This window comes from Pteronotus mesoamericanus, unplaced genomic scaffold (genome assembly GCF_021234165.1).
Source record: "Pteronotus mesoamericanus isolate MK-2021 breed Mesoamerican mustached bat unplaced genomic scaffold, CSHL_Meso_final contig_35, whole genome shotgun sequence".
Classification (NCBI taxonomy): Eukaryota; Metazoa; Chordata; class Mammalia; order Chiroptera; family Mormoopidae; genus Pteronotus; species Pteronotus mesoamericanus.
In genome coordinates this window covers 788249-808230 of record NW_026555139.1, presented here as the reverse complement: position 1 = coordinate 808230, position 19982 = coordinate 788249, and the positions used below count along the sequence as shown (strand labels likewise).

The 19982-nt window shown below is 37.3% G+C and overlaps 1 protein-coding gene across 2 annotated transcripts in view; it reads right to left on the bottom strand.

The window, feature by feature from the left end:
* Nucleotides 1-19982, bottom strand: part of CSGALNACT2 (chondroitin sulfate N-acetylgalactosaminyltransferase 2) — a 67465-nt gene that overhangs the window by 20714 nt on the left and 26769 nt on the right. The window contains exons 2-5 of one of the 2 annotated variants that reach the window (XM_054576860.1): nt 7462-8389; nt 5922-6138; nt 4511-4612; nt 672-850 (exon numbers count right to left, since the gene is read on the bottom strand). In XM_054576860.1, coding sequence (XP_054432835.1) covers nt 672-850; nt 4511-4612; nt 5922-6138; nt 7462-8122 — 1159 coding nt within the window. In that variant the 5' untranslated portion in view covers nt 8123-8389. The remainder of the gene's footprint in view (nt 1-671; nt 851-4510; nt 4613-5921; nt 6139-7461; nt 8390-19982) is intronic. The other variant, XM_054576859.1, reaches the window with a different exon arrangement.

Here is a 19982-nt window from a genome sequence, read left to right as displayed (position 1 = left end):
ACACACTCACTAGGCTCTGAGAGTTCCTGACAGTTACCCCACCAAACTAATTAGTAAGAAAGTAATTATTTGCATGATATAAATCTCTCTACATAAAAAAAACCCACTATGAGATTTTTTTAAAATACAAAACCCTTTTCACTTGAAAGATTTAAATTACATTTAAAAGATTAAAAAACATTTAAAATAATTTATTAAAACATCATTTGCTCATCCATTTTCAAACATATCTATAACATAAAGCAAAATATATTCAGTCATCTCAAATGCACAGTCTGGAGACAAAGCACTATCTGTATCAAGACCTCCGCATGCATATTCTTCTGTGTGTGTTGGTGCCACCGCCTGACATATGTGCTTCTGATTCTCACACATCTCCAGAGTCTGCTTCACTCACACATTTTCTGATGGGTGCTGCTTCCTCCTTGTCAATTTCAAGAGTTTTTATTTCTTTGCTATTTGTTTATTTGCATTCAAATGTAGACATCAGAATTTGGCCATGAGAGAACAAGGGGTATGAACTTCAGGAGAAGAAATTTTCACTTTTTTAGTTAATATTCCAGTTAAATTATGCCTAATATAACTTAAAAACATAAGTTGATTCAAAATATGGGACATGCTGACATTGTTCTAAATTCTACACTCAGCTCATCTGTTAACATTTTACGCACCTGGCTCAGCATTTAACCGGCAGCTGTTAAGGAATTCGGCTGAGAAATATATATCAACATCACAGAAAAACATCAAGACCTCTCCCTTGTCCCAAGCTCGGGCACCCACATTTAGTCCTCGTCCACGATTAAATTCTTCATTCAATGAGACCAAGGTGTAATTGTGAAAATTAGACTCACTATGAGGAAAGCACATATAACAAATTATAAGTCCCCTTAAAGTTTAACAACTCTCTTCCTTCAATACAATGTACAAATTTTTTACACTTCAGATATATTATGTTGGTTTTACATTCATATAAGGAAAAGAAATCATCAGCTTCATGTGTATGATCATGAGAGAGATATATTCACTAAATACCCACATGTGAGGCAACATGATGGTGGTGTGAGGTTTGTAAGTGTTGAAGGGCTACTGCCCTTCAGAATCTTAAAAACCTATTGGAGACAATAAGAAATGTACACATGGAAAAACAGCCATAATGTTTGGTAATAAATAATACATTCCACATGAATGGTACAAATAAAGAGTGCTCTTCTATTGAGTTCTTCAGATCTTTGCTCAAGTGTCCTAATCTTATCAGAGATACTCCTTGTACCATATGTGAAGTAGCCCCTACTCCCTCTCTTTAACCTCCATCCCACTGCCCAGCTTTGTTTTCCTCAGTTCCACTGGAAAGTGCTCTCCACTAGAGGAGGAATTCTGTTTTGTTTATTACCATGGGCACAGTGGCCCTCATAGAGTAGGAGTTCAATAAATATTTGCTGAATAAATGAATAAACAGCATTTCTGAGAAAAAAAAGATTGCTTCTACCTGGAGTAGTTAGAGAAGATGTTGGAAGTGGAATTTAAGCTAGGCTTTGGTTAAAATCCTGAATTTGGTGGCGACTGTAAAGGTCATTCCAATTAATTATCCTCAAAGGCAAAGAGGTAATAAAGTACAAAGCATTATAAACAGGGATTAGACAAATCAAATTGGCTAAGAGGGATCCTAGAATGGGAACAATGAGAGAAAACCAGAAAAGGGTCAGACTGAGTAATACCTTCCATGAGAAGTTAGAGATCTTGGTCAGTGTCCTAAAGGCAAAGAAGAGTCAGGGTTTTTCCCATTAGAGCAGTGGTTCTCACTGTGAAGTCCTTGCATCCAGAGCGTCAGCTTCCCCTGGGCATGTGTTAGAAACCCAAATTCTCAGGTACCACCCCAGACTCCTGGATCAAATGCTATGGGTGAAGTTAATCATCTGTGTTAGTAAGCCCTCCAGGTGACTCTGATGTCAAAGGTGGAGAGTGCCACACTGGGGTACAGTTGGATCAAAAAAAGGAACTTTTTAGGACGATTACTCTTACAATAACATACAAAAAGGGGATTCAAAAACACACACACACACACCAGAATTATCTTCTGGAGGACAGGCCCCTTGTAGCATAGGCTTCCTCCACTAGGTGAATGTTCTTGGGACCCTTCTGAATCAGTGCACCAGCTGGCATTGCTGTGAGAGGCTGCGTTTGACTTCAGGGACTTTTTTGAAGACACGACGCATTTGCCCATTTCATGATGGGTGATTTACAAGCACACCTGCCCACACAGGGCTGAGTGTTCAGCAGTTTTTGACCGAAAACGGCATAACCCCTGTGCCTTACCCTTCATATTCACCTGATTTCACCCTGAGTGACTTTTCTGTTTCCCTGGATGAAAAAAGTCCTCAAAGGGAAACATTTTGCCAATGTGAAAGAGGTGAAACAAAAAAAAGCAGAAAGACAAATTTAAAAACTGAGCAGTGGAGAAAAACATCTTGAAAGGTGTGTCACATCAAATGTCGAGTACTGTGAAAGTGACTGAAGTTTAAGCATGTAAGAATAAGTACACAATTTTTTATAAATAAATTCTGGGGTTTTTTGGGGTCTCCCCCTTGTAGAATGGGAAATGGAGAGATGGAAGCAAAGACTCAAGTAGTGTATGAAGTGGACTCTAAGTACTCTGAGCGCCCATGCTCCCCTTCTTATAGGATATAAATCTCTCCCTTCTTTTGAGGAAACTGCTGTTCACCACCTCACACTCCTAGCACCAAGTGGAGGAACTAATCATAGAGCACCCCAACAACAGTAATTCCCTAAAAGCAGGCACCAGACTAAAGCTGGGCTAATCACAATACCCCCACCTGGCCATAATGATTGGCTCAAGAGTGGGCAAAAGTTACTTCCTGGGGATTTTCTCAGCTGGATCTTGGAGAAAGATGTTTTCCTCTCTGATAGCAAAGCTCACATGTAGAAGGAGACAATCTGCAATGGAGAATAAAGTCAAGATGCAAAGAAAAACAGACAAGAAGACAAGAGAATTTTGATAGTATTCAAGTCTCTGGTTCAAGCCCCTAAGATATTAAAGCTGACTTGGTTTTCTTCTCCAAGGCTGGTTGTAATGATCCCTTTAGTTTTGCAAGTTATCCAAGATTCTTCAACAGCACTCATTTTTCTTGCACTCAAGACAGGTTTCTATCATTTACCACAGAGGAGTCTTGATTAATGCAGGGGTGGTTTTAGAGATACCAATGTGAATGCTTGGCAATTAGTAGGTGACCTGAAAATGGTAAGGAAAGAAGAGAAGGAATGAAGGGGTGGGTGGAAGATGTGTGGTGGCAGCAGCAAGAAAAGGAGAGAGGAGATCCTGTGCAGTAAGCAGGAACTGACTAATGAGAGGTGGAAAATTAGTGAAAGATGCAGACATCAAGTACAGGGGATCATAGGAATTGTCTTAGTCTGAACTAAATGAAAGACATCAGGAGGACAACACAAGGTTTGCTGTTTACATATCAATGCTGTGAGAAAGCCCCTCAGAGGTAGGAACTAAAACTCCATCTTCCATGCCCACTCCTATTACAACCATTCCAGTCAGGCTCTAAGCATGGTATCTCAAGCATAGCTGGTGGGAATTCAATGAATGTTAGTTGAATGATTCAAGAAGAATGGTCAGCCAAATCTGGACTCTTTGGAAATGGCCACAACTAGTAGAAAGGCAAGCAAGTAAAGGATACGGAATCAGTGTGGTCAGAAAACAATCAACTTAATATCTTATAATATGTTTACATTTACAAAATATTTACATTTTACAAATATCAGAGGAATGTTTCAAGAAGGAAGTATTTGCCAGGTGTCAATATAAAGAAGTAATAGAAGGATGACAGAGAAAAGGCTGAATTTGGCAATTAGGTTGTAACTTTAGGATCATAACTTAGAGATGAAAAGGCTGAGAAGCTATGGAATTAATAATGAAGTATTAAGGAATTACTAATTCATTCATTCAAAACTCTGAGCACCTACTATGTGCCAGGTACTATATGAGTTATCTGGTTAGAGAATTACCGTCTTGTGAGGTTAAGGTATGAAAAGGACAGAAACCTAACAGTGGATACTGTGGAGTCAGATGGAAGTTTCTTAAGGATAAAGGGAGACCTAAGCATCATTTACAGGGTGAGAAAAAATGGAAAGAGAGGTGACAAGTAAGAGAAAGATTCAAGAGATAGTATCAAAGTGAAGGGACTGCGTTTGAAAAAAGGGAAAGAGTTCAATGGGAGGAAATCAAGGAGTCATAAATGGAAGCATAGATAAAGTGATTGGGCTCCAAAGTGAGAGCACGCTGATCATACCAGGCTGTCTGCTAAGAGGTTAAGTGAAGATGTGTCATTGAGAGTTGCATAAGGGAACCTGGGGTGAAATGAGGAAACTTTAATGCTCAGCCAACTTTTAAACAGCAGCTATTCCAAATTAACTCTTTAAATATCTGAAATTGTCACTCTTCTAATGCTATATATCAAGGACTTCTATGTGGACATGGCTCACCCACCTTGTGACAGATTCTAGGATGGATTTGACTTTAGACAGTCCTTCTTTACCAAAATACACCACTGTGAGATGAATCCTCTTGTCCTGATAAATACATACATCCCTAACAGAATTGAAAAATAAAGTTTAATCAGGAAAACATTAGGCTCTGTTGATTCAGAAAGCAATCGCGTGAAGAAAATGAACAAGGCATATTAATTAAAGACAAAATCACATGAGTTTTAAGTAAATATAAAGTACTGAATTATTAAAGTCATCACTGTGAATGAGTAACAATGTATATGTCTAAATAAGCATAACCCTTGCAGGGCGATGGAAACAGTCCAACACCGTTGCCAAATTTGAAAATATTTTGGAAGTTTTTGCTTTGGTATTCCCTTCAGGAGCAAATTACAAACTACTCAAGGAAATAAGCCAAATCAGTTCACAACCAAATAAATAAATATTCATCTTTTATTTAGAGACTTATTTTGTCTTCAGACTGACTAGTACCAGAAACTACACCTATCATCAAGGAATAAATACTTGCTACGAATGAGATTACTAACTGTAAAGAATACTGTAGCATCTGAAGGCAATTCCCAGAAAGACAATAAAAAATGATTTAGGAAATCAGATCCCAAGTGAGCTATTTCAGACATGCAAAATTCACTTGGAAGCATGACTTCTAGATATTGTTACAGAAGAGTGTTAACTAACTTCAAATTCAACAATTTCAATATGAGAATACGGATTGGAATTACAAAGCATTAAAACTAGCATATTAAAGTATTTCAAACAAGGCAAATGTTAAAACAAAAAAATCAAAACATAAATAGTTATTCTACTATGTAGTGGTTAATTCTTCAACACTTCAGCATTTTAAAATATCCAAATTTAATGGCAAAAAATCCTTTAAAAAATTGTTAGTCTCTGCTTCCCAAGATGGAATAACTTTCTCCCATTTTTAGTTGAATGTTTATATTTCTAAAATTTATTTCAATGTTAAAATTCCAATTGTTCTTAAGGGAATTTTCTGGGGAGATAGCAATGTTCCATATCTTGATTAGAGAGGTGGCTACATGAGTATACATTTGTCAAAAGTCATGAAACCCATATCTCTGAAATAAGTGGATTTTATTGTATGTAAATTATGTCTCAATAATGTTATTTTTAAAAATGTAACTTGTCTTAACATGAATTCACACACAATTATAAAGGTCATCAAATTTAGTTTCTCATAATTGTCATCCTGCATTTATTTTACTTCATAGCTGAAATTGTCAAAAACACAATAAGCTATATGTGCTTTAAGAAAGATAAAATTATCCTGTAATTCTAAATAATCATACTCAGTGAAGGTAAGTAAATGTGTATGAAGTGTGATTTTTTTCCAGGCATGCTTAGACCAATCATTAAGTTCCAAGAGTTACCTGAAGTTCTGCATAAACTGTACAAATGCTTCAGTTCTTTCAGCAAGTGGCACGATTATATTAATAAGTGATCTAGTAATGTCAACCATCTCACTCTTTACTTTCATGAGAGGTCCAAAAGGGCGGAAGAGGGTCACATGTCTATATTCCATAAGGTCTGCTTTCTTAAAAAAGAGTTCATACTGTGTGCCCTTATCTCTCTCGGTGCGGTAATAACCTGAAGGAAAGAGTTAGGGACAAAGATGTCTCCATGTCAAAGTTTATAAATTCAATCAAAAATATTAAACCAGATCTGTAGGATTTTTATCTGTTTGTGAAAGTATTTATCTCCACAACTATTTCTTTATAAAAGAAATTAAAAACAGTTCACTGCTCTACTATATTATCTATATTATTATTCAATCCATAGTATATGCTTCAAATGACAAGGAGAGTTATAAGAATATAAAGCTGGTATTGGTTCCTTTCTTTTCAGGCAGATATGAACACATTTTACACATTACTTAGTTATGTTATTTCCTTAGCAGCTTTCAATTCTGCTTAAGCTACAAACATAGAGTGAAAAGACAAAAAGCTGAGCTTGCAAAACAAATAGAAGAGTTTTGAAAGAGACAACCCATTGAAAATGGCAGGCAATGACAGCAGAAAAAAAGAGGTGGCTACAGGGAGAAGACAGCTGAAATGCCAGAAAAGCACAAAGTTCTCCCTGATAGCCTCCAAAGGCCCCCAAGGTATTCTAATACATATAGCAAGTGACATCCATGATAACTTGGGGTCAAAAAAATTACACGTGGTAGACAACTTATACATTAAGCAAAGAGAACTTGTAAGAAAGATTTATATCTAAAATGGTTTTAAGTCTGCAATTAAATATCCAGCAGAGGATATTAAGATGGAGATGGGTTGGATCTATAATTATTCCTGTTTATATCAATCAACAAATATCTCAGGTTTATAGCAGTGTTCCTCAACTTTTGAGTCATGTACCATCTTGATGTATAAAAATCCCCATGACATTTTTGCCATTTGTATTAGGAAAATACTTTCTAAATACCAGATATGCTTTTTAACATTATGTATATGCCTCTTTGGTGTTCTCACCTGTGCTGTTCTCCTCCCTCCAAAATATAGAATAACCATTAATATACAGAATTAGGTTTTTTTCTTTATCAAATGGTTTTAAAATCTTGAGCCTTAGTTCATACATTTTTTAAAAATATAAGAAAGGAACACCAAGACCAGATAAGAGAGGAAGGCAAATACATACACATGTAAATACACAAGAGCTCTAAGAGCCCTTCAACTTGGGTAGTAGTCTTCTATATAAGCTTAGATTTATTCTATTTCCATGGTTCTTATTTTCTACTTTATTACAATCACATTATAACTTTTTCCAAAAAGCCACTTCAGACTCTTGGTGGAGTAGAGTGGGTAAACAAATGTTTTAATACTATGGAAAATGACTGACATGTTACCAGCATACAAGAATAGCATTTTGTCATACTAATATACCTATGGACCAACACATTTTTCACATTACCTTCTATGAAGTCATTTTCATTAAATATCAGTTTCTCTCCAAGGGGACCATCCTCATCTTCCTGTTCATCATCTTCATCAGGATTATTAATGACCTCCAAGCCAGCTTCAATAACTTCTACCAATTCATCTCGCTTGTCTTTTCTAACTGGCTTTTCCTCAGGATGACGAGTGAGACCCATTTCCAACTGAAATACTTTCATTAAGGTAAAACTTTCAAAGGGAATGACCCCATATTCACTAGGTAGTTTGGCTCCTATGCTAACTTCAGCTTTGTCAATTTGGGAATGAAGAAACTCTAAAAGATCACTAGGTACTTGTTCTTTGTGGCCTTGATAGCTTATGCCATTAGCCCCTATATTCTTTCTCTCTTGTAATGATCTCACCTTCTCACCCATTTCTTGCAATTCTTGTTTTAGTTGTGCAATTTGGCGTTTCAGACTGGTTGCCCTGGTTTGATAATGTTCTTCTTGTTCCTGCAGTAGGGCTTGATAATACTCTTTACCATAATTTTCCCCAAAGACCCCAGGAAGAGATGCATTTCCATCAGTTTGGGGGGCACATTCCAGAAGATACAAAAATAGTACCAAAATGCAAAGTAAAGCAAGGCCCAACAGTAGCCACTGGGTCCGGGTCTGAAGAATCAGTCCTCTTCTAGGCATTGTTATTAATGTGGACTTGCCTAATGAGATAAGTTCTTTGCTTGTTCATACCTTTAGTAAAAGGTTATCAAAGCTTTAAAAACAAAATCAGTATTTCCATAAAAGTTACCAAAATGAATTTTGCTGTAGCTTAAAAAATTTCTTCCTTCAGCAGTCAAGACTACTTGCAGAAATGAGAAATTATGCATACTTCCTGTATTGTTACCTTGATATCCATAATGAAGATCTACAGAATCAATAAAATTCCATTATATGTGAGGTGCCTTTCTGAAAGAAACAGTTCAGAATCAATCAGAATTTTGTTTCTTTAAATACAGCGTCCAGCACAAACAACTCCCCTTTTTTGATTACATAAAATCTTTTATTACAAAATCATAAGCATGCAGTTCTAAAACATAAAATATCACACTCAAGCATACCACATGAAATTTTATGTGAAATGTTCAAATTGCTCATGCAAGACATTCACATACCCTACCAATCATACTCAGTGGTGTTACTTCTGCCGGACCCTGTACATCAAATTATTGACAGCTTCAGTAAACTTATGTGACCAGTATATTTCAAACACCATGAGAGGTGCTAATACAATTCAGAATATTCAGTAAATTGTGGGAGAAATTATTTAAAAAAAGTCTTACAAAACACTAAGATATGATATGTACATGCAAACAGAATGTCTATACAAACATAACCTCCTGAATGAATAAAAAAACATTAAAGTTACGTTTAGAATCATTTGGGTTACATACATTCTACTGTCATCTAATTGTTTGGAAATTATATTGCTTATAGCTCTATATTAATATACGATTTTGATCAACACACCACTTTCCACCTATTATTTCCACCTATTGCACATCACTGTTTGGGAACTGAGTTTCCTTAAATTGTTTTTGTTATGTTAATAATGACTTACTAGAGAGAGCAAGAGAGATGTTCTTCAGGTAATTAATTCAAGAATTCTAGTTCATTAATTTCTATGGTTCAAATCTAAGAGCCTTAAAATTAAGTGGAGAAAAAAACACTTTCAAAAGGTCACAAACATCTGGAAAACACATTAAGAAACATATTCCGAAATCCTCCAGAAGACTATTCGAGCATTAGATCACACAATTCTTTCAGAGCAATAGATTTCCTACAAGTCCAGAAAGGCTTAGAGTCTACATAAAGAAAAAACATGAATATTTTAATATTTTTTTCTGTTTTCAGGGAAATAAAAATCAAAAACCTTTTATAAATTTACAAAATTATTCAATACGTAGTATCATTCGTACCACAACCAGTTGTGTGAGCTCTCCTGTCGTCTTTCTAAACTAAGGATTCTTAAATGCAGAAATAGAAATGGTTAAACAGGAGAACAGGGGAGGCCTCTGCCCCAGAGAGAAATTCCATTCTAAAGAAGTGTTTGTCAGGAACAACATGTAATACTATAGTAAGCTTTTAACAATGTTTTCTACCAGTGCAGCAGAACCTGCAGAAGATTATCACCAGGGAACATGAGTCCTAATCACTTTTTTAATGATTAGGAAAGCCTAGATGTTTCTGTGAGAAATGCTGCAACATGTGTTTTATGTGGCACATATCAGTATAAAATATAGGCTAGTAGACCACAATGGACTTAACTATCCTTAGCCATTTATTACTTTAGTTAACCAAATGATAATCAAGCATCTTGAAAATTTTAATTTACCACTGAAATAGCAGTGTATATCACATATAGATTTGCGTTACAATTATATATACATGAGGCAGAGAGAAGATGGTGGCGAGGTAGGTGGGAGCCAAGTCCACTTGCTTGTGCACCAGACTTGGGCTCTTAGCTGATCTCCCAAAAAAGCAAGTGAACAGTCAACAGAATCTTAGATGATATGAAGTTTGAAAGCCAAAGAGTACAGAGGATGCTTCAAAATGGGTCATAACGATGTTTTATAGGCGAATGGGGAAAGTATCCAGGTGTGGCACCAGCTCCTGTGGAGAGGCCGGTCAGAGGCAGTAGCCTAGCAGCTCCCTCCCATGCCAGGGCAGGGAATTCCCAGACCCAGACAAAGTACACTGGGCCCCACGGCACTATTGCACTGAGGCCATCAAAGCAGGAAGCTCAGAAAGTGTGCAGCAATGGGGATTCATAGTGTCACCCAGCCTTGGCTCACACAGAGCTGCAGTCTACACCAAGCAGGAGAGAGCTAACACTGTTACAGATTATCCTCCTCTGTCCCCATGAAACACAGAACTATTTAATCAGAAACTATACAATCTTGGAAATAAACTAGGAAAGACTCAGATGGGAAGTGTAGGGGCTGGGGGAACGCACCCACAAATTTCCTCAAAGACTGAACAGTGCCTCCCAAGGGAGATGCAGAGGTCTCACCCTCTCAATCACAACAGAAGCTCCCTCTAGAGGCAGGGGAAAGAGATACAGGTGGTGTTGCCGCACGTTAGAGGACCCACCCCAGGACCCTGATAGAAAACCAGAGATGGATCCAGAAAGAAGGCAAACACCAACAGCTGAGACAAATTTCACCTCGCTCTTCCTCAGAACTTGTGTTTTTTTTCTCTTCTTTTTTTCCTTTCATATAGCCTTTCATTATTTCTTCTCTCACTTCAATCGTATTCCAACTCACAACTCCTGGTCTTTTATTTTTTATTATTTTTATTTAGATTATATTATTCTTCATATTATTGTTATTTCAAATCCCATATAGCATCCTTCTTTGGTCTAACTCTATTGTTCCATCTTCCTGACCTTTCTCACTGTTGTTGTTAACTTTATTTTCTCCCATGCTACGTCATGTTCTTATTCCTTACCCTTACTACTTTTCCTCCATCTATCCTTGCAAAAGCATTCTTCCTTAAGTATTCTCACATTCATTTTCCCCTCTTGTGACAGTCTTGTATCCTTTCCTCCTTTATAAATTGTGACTAGTTGAGTGAGGGTATCACGGCTATTACTGTTCTTCTTCAAAGGAACCCCTACTTGTTCACTAAACAGTACTTTAAATCCCATAAGATACTTTCCACCTGTCTCACTCCATTTTGCCTTCCCTCTGCCCTTGATCTGTTGAGTTACGAATTTTAATTTTTTTTTGTTCCCTTTCTTAGCCTGGGCTCTACTGCTTACTCTTATTAGTCTTCCTCCCCCATCTCCTCAAATATCATTTTTCTTTGCTGTAGACATCTTATATTCACTTTTCTCCTTTGTATGATATTCTTATTCCCTTTCCACCTTTATTCATCTTCACTCAGCTGTTGTTGCTATTGATCCTCCTATGGTTTTTGTGCAATTTTGTTTCCATTGGTTCAGTACCTGTTCAATTTTACTTCAAATCTCATAGTATACTTTTCCTTACTCCATTTTTGCCATTGGCCTTCCATGTTTTATGTACTTTAAATTTTGTTCTCTCCCTTTGTCTCATTTCTATTCCCTACTCTTATTACTTCTCCTTCTTCTTCCATCTCAAAATCATTTTTCTCTTTTGTTCATCTCATATTCCCTTTTTCCTATCTTAAAACATTCTTAATCTCTCTCCGTCTTCATCAATCTTTGCTCAATTGTACTTGGTTGTGGTAATGTGGTAGGATTTCTTTTTTCTAGAGTGGGTTTGGATGTCTGCTAATATTGCTCTGCTAACCAACACCTGTACAACAGCATACAAGATGCAGAAGTTGTAACTTCCAGTGAGCCAGCTGGAGGAGAGAACCCACCAACAAATGAGTCACCAGTAAGCAAAGCCCAAGTACAACAACAGAGCCCACACAAACTGAATAAAGGGCAACCCTAGGAAAGCCAGATAAGGAGATCAAAGAGACTGTACCACTAAGTCCCACAGAACTCCTACCACAGAGTCCACCTCACAAAGACAGGCAGGCAAAGCAGAGCATCCTGAGACACAGAAACAGAGTCACCTAAAATGGGGAGACAAAGAAAGAACCCCCAATCAAAGGAACGGAGAAATCCTCGGAAAAAGAGCTAAATGAAATTGAGGAAAGCAATCTGTCAGACATAAAATTTTAAAAAATGGTTGTAAGGATGCTCAAGGAACTCAGTGGGAACTACAACAGCATGAAAAAGGAAATAGAAAGTATAAACAAGAACAAAGAAGAAATGAAGAATAAATATCTGGGAAAAATATACACTAGAAGAAATTACAAGCCGGCTGGATGAAACAGAGGACTGAATCAGCAAGCTGGAAAACAAGGTAGAAAGAAATACCCAGGCAGAGTAACAAAACAAAAAGACTCAAAAAGTATGAGGATACTTTAAGGAACTTCAGGACCACATGAAATGTAAAAATATTCGCATCATAGGAATACCAGGAGAAGAAAAGGAACAAGGAATAGAAAACCCGTTTGAAAAAATAATGACAGAAAAATTCCCTAATGCAGGGAGGGGGAAAAATCATGCAAGTTCAGGAGGCACAGAGGGTCCCAATCAAGATGAACCCAAAGAGGCCCACTCCGAGGCACATCATAATTAAAATGCCAAATGTTAAAGACAAAGAGAGAATTTTAAAGGCTGCAAGGGAGAAGCAGGTAGTAACATACAAGGCAGCTCCAATAAGGCTAGCAGCTGATTTCGCAACAGAAACACTACAAGATAGAAAGGAATAGCAACAAATATTCTAAGTAATGAAAAGCAAACGCCTGCGACCAAGACTGTCCACAAGGCCGTCATTAAAAATGGAAGGCAAGGAGTTTCCTAGACAAAAGAAGGCTGAAAGAATATACCTCCAACAAACCAGCAATACTTGCAAGACATGTTAAAGAGACTACTTTAAGAAGCTAAAGGAAAAGAGTGAGAGAAAGAGAATAGAGCTACAAGGGAAAAAATGTCAATCAGTAAGTACCTAAAATAACCTTAAATGTAAATGGATTAAGTGCTCCAAAAAAGACATAGGGAATTGAACAGATAAGAAAATATGACCAGCATATACGCTGTTTACAGGAGACCAACCTCAGAATAAAACATTTACACAGACCAAAAGTGAAGAGCTGGAAAAAAATATTCCAAGCAAATGGACAGGGGAAAAACAAACAAACAAACAAAAAAAAACAGGGTAGCAAAACTTATATCAGAGAAAACAGATTGCAAAACAAAAGCCATAAAAAGAGACAGAGAAGGATATTTCATAATTCTTAAGGGAAGAATCAATCAGGAAGACATAAAAAGTGTAAACATATATGCACACAACACAGAAGCACCCAAATATATAAAGAAAATCTTGGAGAAATTAAAGAAAGATAATAGACAGCAACATACTAATAGTACAGAATTTTAACACCTCTGCGTCAACAATGAACCAATCGTCTAAACAAAGAATCCACAAGGATATTATGGCACTGAACAACACTCTAGGTCACATGGCCGTAAATGGTATATACAGAACCTTTCACCCCAAAGAAGCCAAATATGCATTCTTTTCAAATGCACATGCAACATTTTCAAAGGTAGACCACATGACAAGACAAAAAACAAGCCTCAACAAATTCGAGAAAATTTAAATCATATCAAGTATTTTCTCAGAACACAATGGCTTGAAAGTAGAAACTAACCTCAAGGAAGAAACTCAAAAATAATCAAATCCATGCAGACTGAATAACATGTTATTAAACAATGAATGGGTAAACAATGAGATCAGGGAAGAACTCAAAAAGTTTCTGGAAATGAAAATGAACACAGGACAACTCAAAACATATAGGACACTGCAAAGGGAGTTCTAAGAGGGAAGTTCATAGCAGTATAGACCTACCTAAATAAGAGAGACAAATTTCAAATACACATCCTAACCCTATAATTACAAGCACTGGAGTAACAACAAACAGAGCAAAGAGTAAATAGATGAAAGGAAATAATCAAGATCAGATCAGAATTAAATGACTTAGAGACTAAAAGAACAATTCGAAGGAAAAATAAATCCAAGAGCTGGTTCCTTGATAAGATAAACAAAATTGGCAAGACTTTTACAGACTCATCAAGAAAAAAAGAGAGGGGAGTCAAATAAATAGAATAAGAAACGAAAGAGGAGAAATTACAACCAATACCACAGAAATACAAAGGATTATAAGATATCACTATGAACTAAATGCCAAGAAATCTGAAAACCTGGGCAAAATGGACGAATTTCTAGAAACATATAATCCTCCAAAACTGAGTCAAGAAGAAGCAGAAAGCCTGAATAGACCAATAACAGCCAGTTAAATTGAAGCAGTAATAAAAAAACTCCCAGCACACAAAAGCCCTGGACCAGATGGCTTCACGGGGGGATTTTACTCAACATTTAGAGAAGATCTAACCCCAATCCTTCTCAAACTATTCCACAAAATCCAAATGAATGAAGATTCCCAAACTCTTTTTATGAGGCCAGGATTATCCTAAACCCAAAACCAAATAAAGACACAACAAAAAAGAATACCACAGTCCAATATTGCTGATGAGTATAGATACTAAAATCCTCAATATTGGCAAACTCCATCCATGATTCCTTAAAAAGATCACCCACCATGATCAAGTGGGATTCATCCCAGGGATGCAAGGATGGTTCAATATTTGCAAACCAATAAATGTAATACATCACATAAACAAAAGACAAAACCCACGTGATCATATCAATAGATGCAGAAAAAGCATTTGATAAGGTACAGCATCCATCTATGATAAAAACATCAGGAGAGTGGGAGTACAGGGGGCATACCTCAACATAATAAAGGCCATATACGAAAAACCTACAGCTAACATCATGCTGAACAGGCAAAAACTAAAGGCTTTCCCACTAAGATTGGGAATAAGAAAAGGATGTCCACTTTCTCCACTTCTATTCAACACAGTATTGAAAGTTCTAGCTACAGTGATCAGACAAGAAAAAGAAATAAAAGGCACTCAAATCGTAAAGGAGGAAGTAAAACTATCATTGTTTGCAGATGACGTGATACTGTGCATAGAAAACCCTTTAGACTCCACCAAAAAACTACTCAACCTAATAAGTGACCTTGGTAAAACAATGGGATACAAAGTCACTGTTCAGAAATCTGAGGCATTTCTGTACACTAACAATGAAATACAGGAAAAGAAATTAGGGGGAAAAATTCTATTTACTATAGTAGTAAGAAAAAATAAAATATTTAGGAATAAACTTAACCAAGGAGGGAAAAGATGTGCACTCAGAAAATACACAACACTGAAGAAAGAAACTAAGGAAGACACAAATAAATGGAGGTATATACCGTGCTCATGGATTAGAAGAATTAACATCATCAAAATGTTTGTACTACCCAAAACAATTTATAGGTTCCACACAATCCCTATTAAAATACCAATGACATATTTCACAGATGTAGAACAAACATTTCAAAAATTTATATGAAACCATAAACGACCCAGAGTAGCCACAGCAATTTTAACAACATAGGAGGGATAACAATACCTGACATCAAACTACATTACAAGGCCACTGTAATCAAAACAGTCTGGTACTGACAAAATAGCAGACACATAAATCAATGGAAAAGAACAGAGGGCCCAAGAATAAACCCATGTCTTTATGGTCAATTAATATTTGACGAAGGGGGCAGGAGCATAAAATGGAGTAAAAATAGCCTTTTCCGTAAATGGTATTGGGAGATCTGCAGAAGTACATGCAAAAAAAATGAAAGTAGATCACCAGCTTATGTTGGGAATCATCCTGCCTTGTTTCAGAGACTGCAGCCTCGCTGACAGGAGAGAGGGCCCCAAGGCTGGAGCTGAGCAAGGAGGCCTTGGGAAAATAGGCCACTGAGGAGACAAAAACCTGTTCCCCTGATGGGTAAGACTCCCTCAATGACAGGGGCAACCTAAGACAGGCACAGTCGCATAGGGGCCATCAGGGAAGGACTTAGGGGACACAGAGAAGGGGAAAAAGACCCTCGCCCCTTGGCTTTGTCATGGCGCGAGTCTTCATTCTATCTGAAAGAAGTCTCCTTATCTCCTGGCTGCTCTGCCTGGCCGCCTGACCTGTCAGTGAAACAATCTAAAGGCAGGTACAGCCCTAAACAGGATAGGGTGGTCCTGGGGACAATTAGGCCTGTAAAAGGAATGGATTAAATCCTATGAAACTTACTTTGCTAAGAATGCCCTTAAGTTAATGAGAACTGATGCTGGAGACCACTTTGTGAGGCACTGGGAACTGTAGCTGTGCAAAAGAATACACTGTATCCACTGAAGCTTGTTCTGCTTCACACTGTCCTGATAAGGGAAAAAACAGGTGTTTTACTTCACAGCAAGGAGATAATTTCTGAGCCCTGAACACTGTGCCTTCATGAGCATCTGGTGCCAACTTGTCTAACAGACTTTGATTTAAGACAGACCTCTGTATTTCTTCAATTTATTATCTATAGTCTTTTGATGTATACTGACAGGCTTTGTATGCATGCTGTATACCCCTGCACATATTGTTCTCAATAAAAACCACTTCTAGGGAAGGGCTCAGGGCGTTCTCCACCAGAGGGAATCACTAACCCCTTCTCCTGACAGGCAAATTGTGTCTGGTATAGTTTATTTCCCCATCCGTGGGAACCCAGAGCAGCTGTGCGGGACAGAGTCCCTCCCCCCTCAAACTTACACCATGCACCAAAATAAACTCAATATGGATAAAAGATTTAAATATAAGCTGTGACACCATAAAAGTCCTAGAGAACACAGGCAGAAAATTTCAGATATCCCGCGCAACAATAATTTCACCAATATGCCCCCTAGAGCAAAGGATATAAAGGAAAAAAGAAACTAATGGGACTATATCAAATTGAAAAGCTTCTGCACAGCTAAAGAAAACAGCAAGAAAATGAAGAGGGAACCAATCAAATGGGAAATCGTATTTGCTAGTGATACCTTAGACAATGGTTTGATCTCCAAAATATATTAAGAACTCACACAACAGCAGTAAGACAAAAAATTCAATTAAAAAATGGGCAGAGAACCTGAATAGACGCTTCTGCAAGGAGGACACAGAGGAACCAGAGACATATGAAAGAACGCTTAACATCACTAGGTGTCAGAGAGATGCAAATTAAAACCACAATGGGATACCTCTTCACACTGGTCAGAATGGTCATCATTAACAAATCAACAAACAACAAATGTTGGTGAGGTGGAGATAAGGGAACCCTAGTAAATTGTTGGTGGGAATGCAGACTGGTGCAGCCACTGTGGAAAACATTTTGGAAGTTCCTCAAAAAACTAAAAATGGAATTGCTTTTTTGATCGAATAATTCCCCTGCTGGGACTATGCCCTAAGAATCCCGAACACGAATCCAAAAGAAACACTATGTACCCCAGCATTCATAGCAGCACTACTTAAAATAGCCAAGGGCTTGAAACAGCCTAGTGCCCCTCAGTAAATGATTGGATCAAAAAACTGCGGTACATTTACACAATGGAATACTATGCAGAAGAAAGAAAGAAGGAACTCCTACCCTCTGCAACAGCATGGATGGAATTGAAGAGTTGTGTGCTAACTGAAATAAGCCAGGTGGTAAAAGACAAATACCACATGATCTCACCTATTAGTGGAACCTAATCAACAAAACAAACAAGCAAAAGAGTACCAGAGACATGGAAATAAAGAACAAACTGACACCAGAGATGAGGATTATAGGGGGAAGAAGGGGAAAGACCCAGTCAAGGAACATGTATAGAGGACCCATGGGCATGAACAATGGGGTGGAGATTGTGGGGAGGGGTGGCAGGGCAGGGGAAAGCAGGGGGGAAAAATGTGGGACAACTGTAGTTGAACAATAAAAAAATTTAAAAATTATATATACATATTTATGAGATCTTCAAATAAATGTATTGATAAGTGGGTTGAGTTTTACTATGACAACACCTATTTTACACATTGTAAATCTTGTTTTATTGTAAATGATGTAGACAAAGATAGGAAAAAAATTTGATATTAACAAGATCTTATTCCCCAGTACCTGTCGTTTGGTTGAAATAAACTCATAAAAATTTTCTACAGGTTTGGACATTTGTTACATCAACATTTACTTGGCGTAGTGTGGCAGGATTCTGGAAGAAGCCCACCCAGGACCATGACCCTGCAGCCCTGGACCCCTACTAAGTACAAACAAGGGCCTATTTTACACCACAGGCTCAGAGTGAAGTTGGATGACTCCCAGGCCATGACGTTATTTGAGCTATCCTTAGAAAATCCTTGAGGTGAATAATGGTTGAGATAACCAAGGGAGAAGAAAGAAAAGGTGGGTTGCTACTTTTAACTTCAACTTTTTAATTGGCATGCTTACTGAGAATCCTAACAAAATATTTACTAATTAAATGAGAGCCCGAGCTGTCTTTAGCGCCAAATGAGAAAGCATTTGTGTCCCCAACCTGACAAGTTGATTCAGATCCCCAAATACAGGGTGGCAAAAGTGGGCTACCTCATCTAGTGAGGTAGCATAGCCAATTCCCAGAGAAGCAGGTGCGAGCCCAAGGAGGGCAGAGCACCTGGAATGGATTCACCCTGAAAGACCTGAGACACGTTTTCAAGAACTGAGAGACTTGAAAAATGTTGCAGTTCTTGCTGCATTCAATAAACTCTCGCTGGCCCTTGTTTGAGTATTCTTAGATAATGAAGAATCTTTGTGGGGTTTCCAGCAGAAAACTTCGTCTAGGGTGTAAAGCAGTCCTATAGAGATATCCCCTGCAATTAGCTCATCCAGAGACATGCATATACAGGCTGGTTTTCCCTAGAACTTTGTTCAGACTCTCCAGATGTCAAAATTAACATGGGAAATCATCTCTCCAAGACCCACCACAGTCAGCCCCCCATTTATAACTAAGATGGCCAAAATGAGGACCCTTTGATACTTCTATATTTTTTGTGTGCATAATTAGAAAAAACTGGCTACAAAATTGGGTAGAATGAATAAAAATTTTATTTTGTTGGTTTCTTAAAGCTTCAAAAAGAGAATTTAGATAAACAGATCAACATGATGTCAACCCAATTCTTTGTGGTATTTAAAACGGCTGTTGTTATTTTAAAAGGGGGAAGGTCATTTGGAACTTGCCTTGTCAAAGGCAGACATGAATTGTAAATGCCTCCTAAACAAAATTTAGATTCAACCGTTCTCTCTTTGTGTCTGTGTGTGTGTGTCTACATGTATGCATGTTTTAAATGTTAGATAATTTTCTACCTCTGGATGGTATTGTTAAAATTAAACACAAGCACTTGTAAGAATTGGGTATTCTAAACTTTTCAGAAATATAAAAACCTACTCAAATGCTTTCCAAGTAAATATAATCTAAGATTAATCCTTAGTAAATAAAGTTTGCTTAAGTTTGTTGCTTTAGATAACACAGATATGTCTTTATTTTGACTGAGCTGTACAAAAATAAGTCCATGTTAATAATTGACTTTTGTGTCTATGAAAAATGTTTCCAGATGCTATAAAATGTCCAAACTAAAGAATGCTTTTCATTAAAAATTGAGGTTTTCATTAGAAATTGAGGTTTTTAACGGTTAAAATCTCAATATATGTACTAATAACTTTGTGGTGTTCCAGAAGGGCCCCTGAAACATGTCAAATTACTTGTCTTTTATGTTAAATTGCATGAGAAAATCAGAGATAAAATATAAAGAGTTAGGTCTTTGGAAAACCCAACATGGATACTTGGTCCTTCTCATTTTTCAGTTTTTGCATTCCTTCATGCATCACAGTGGATTTGTTGAACTTAGATGAAAGAAACTATGAGCTGACATTATTGAAAGAAAACATCTTACACTACTGCCAAAGTTTCATAGACTCACTTCAAGAAAATGTCAAGTTGGTAACTACTTCCTTTCATAGTGAACTCTGAGGAGACAAAGACTTTAGATTGTGATTATTG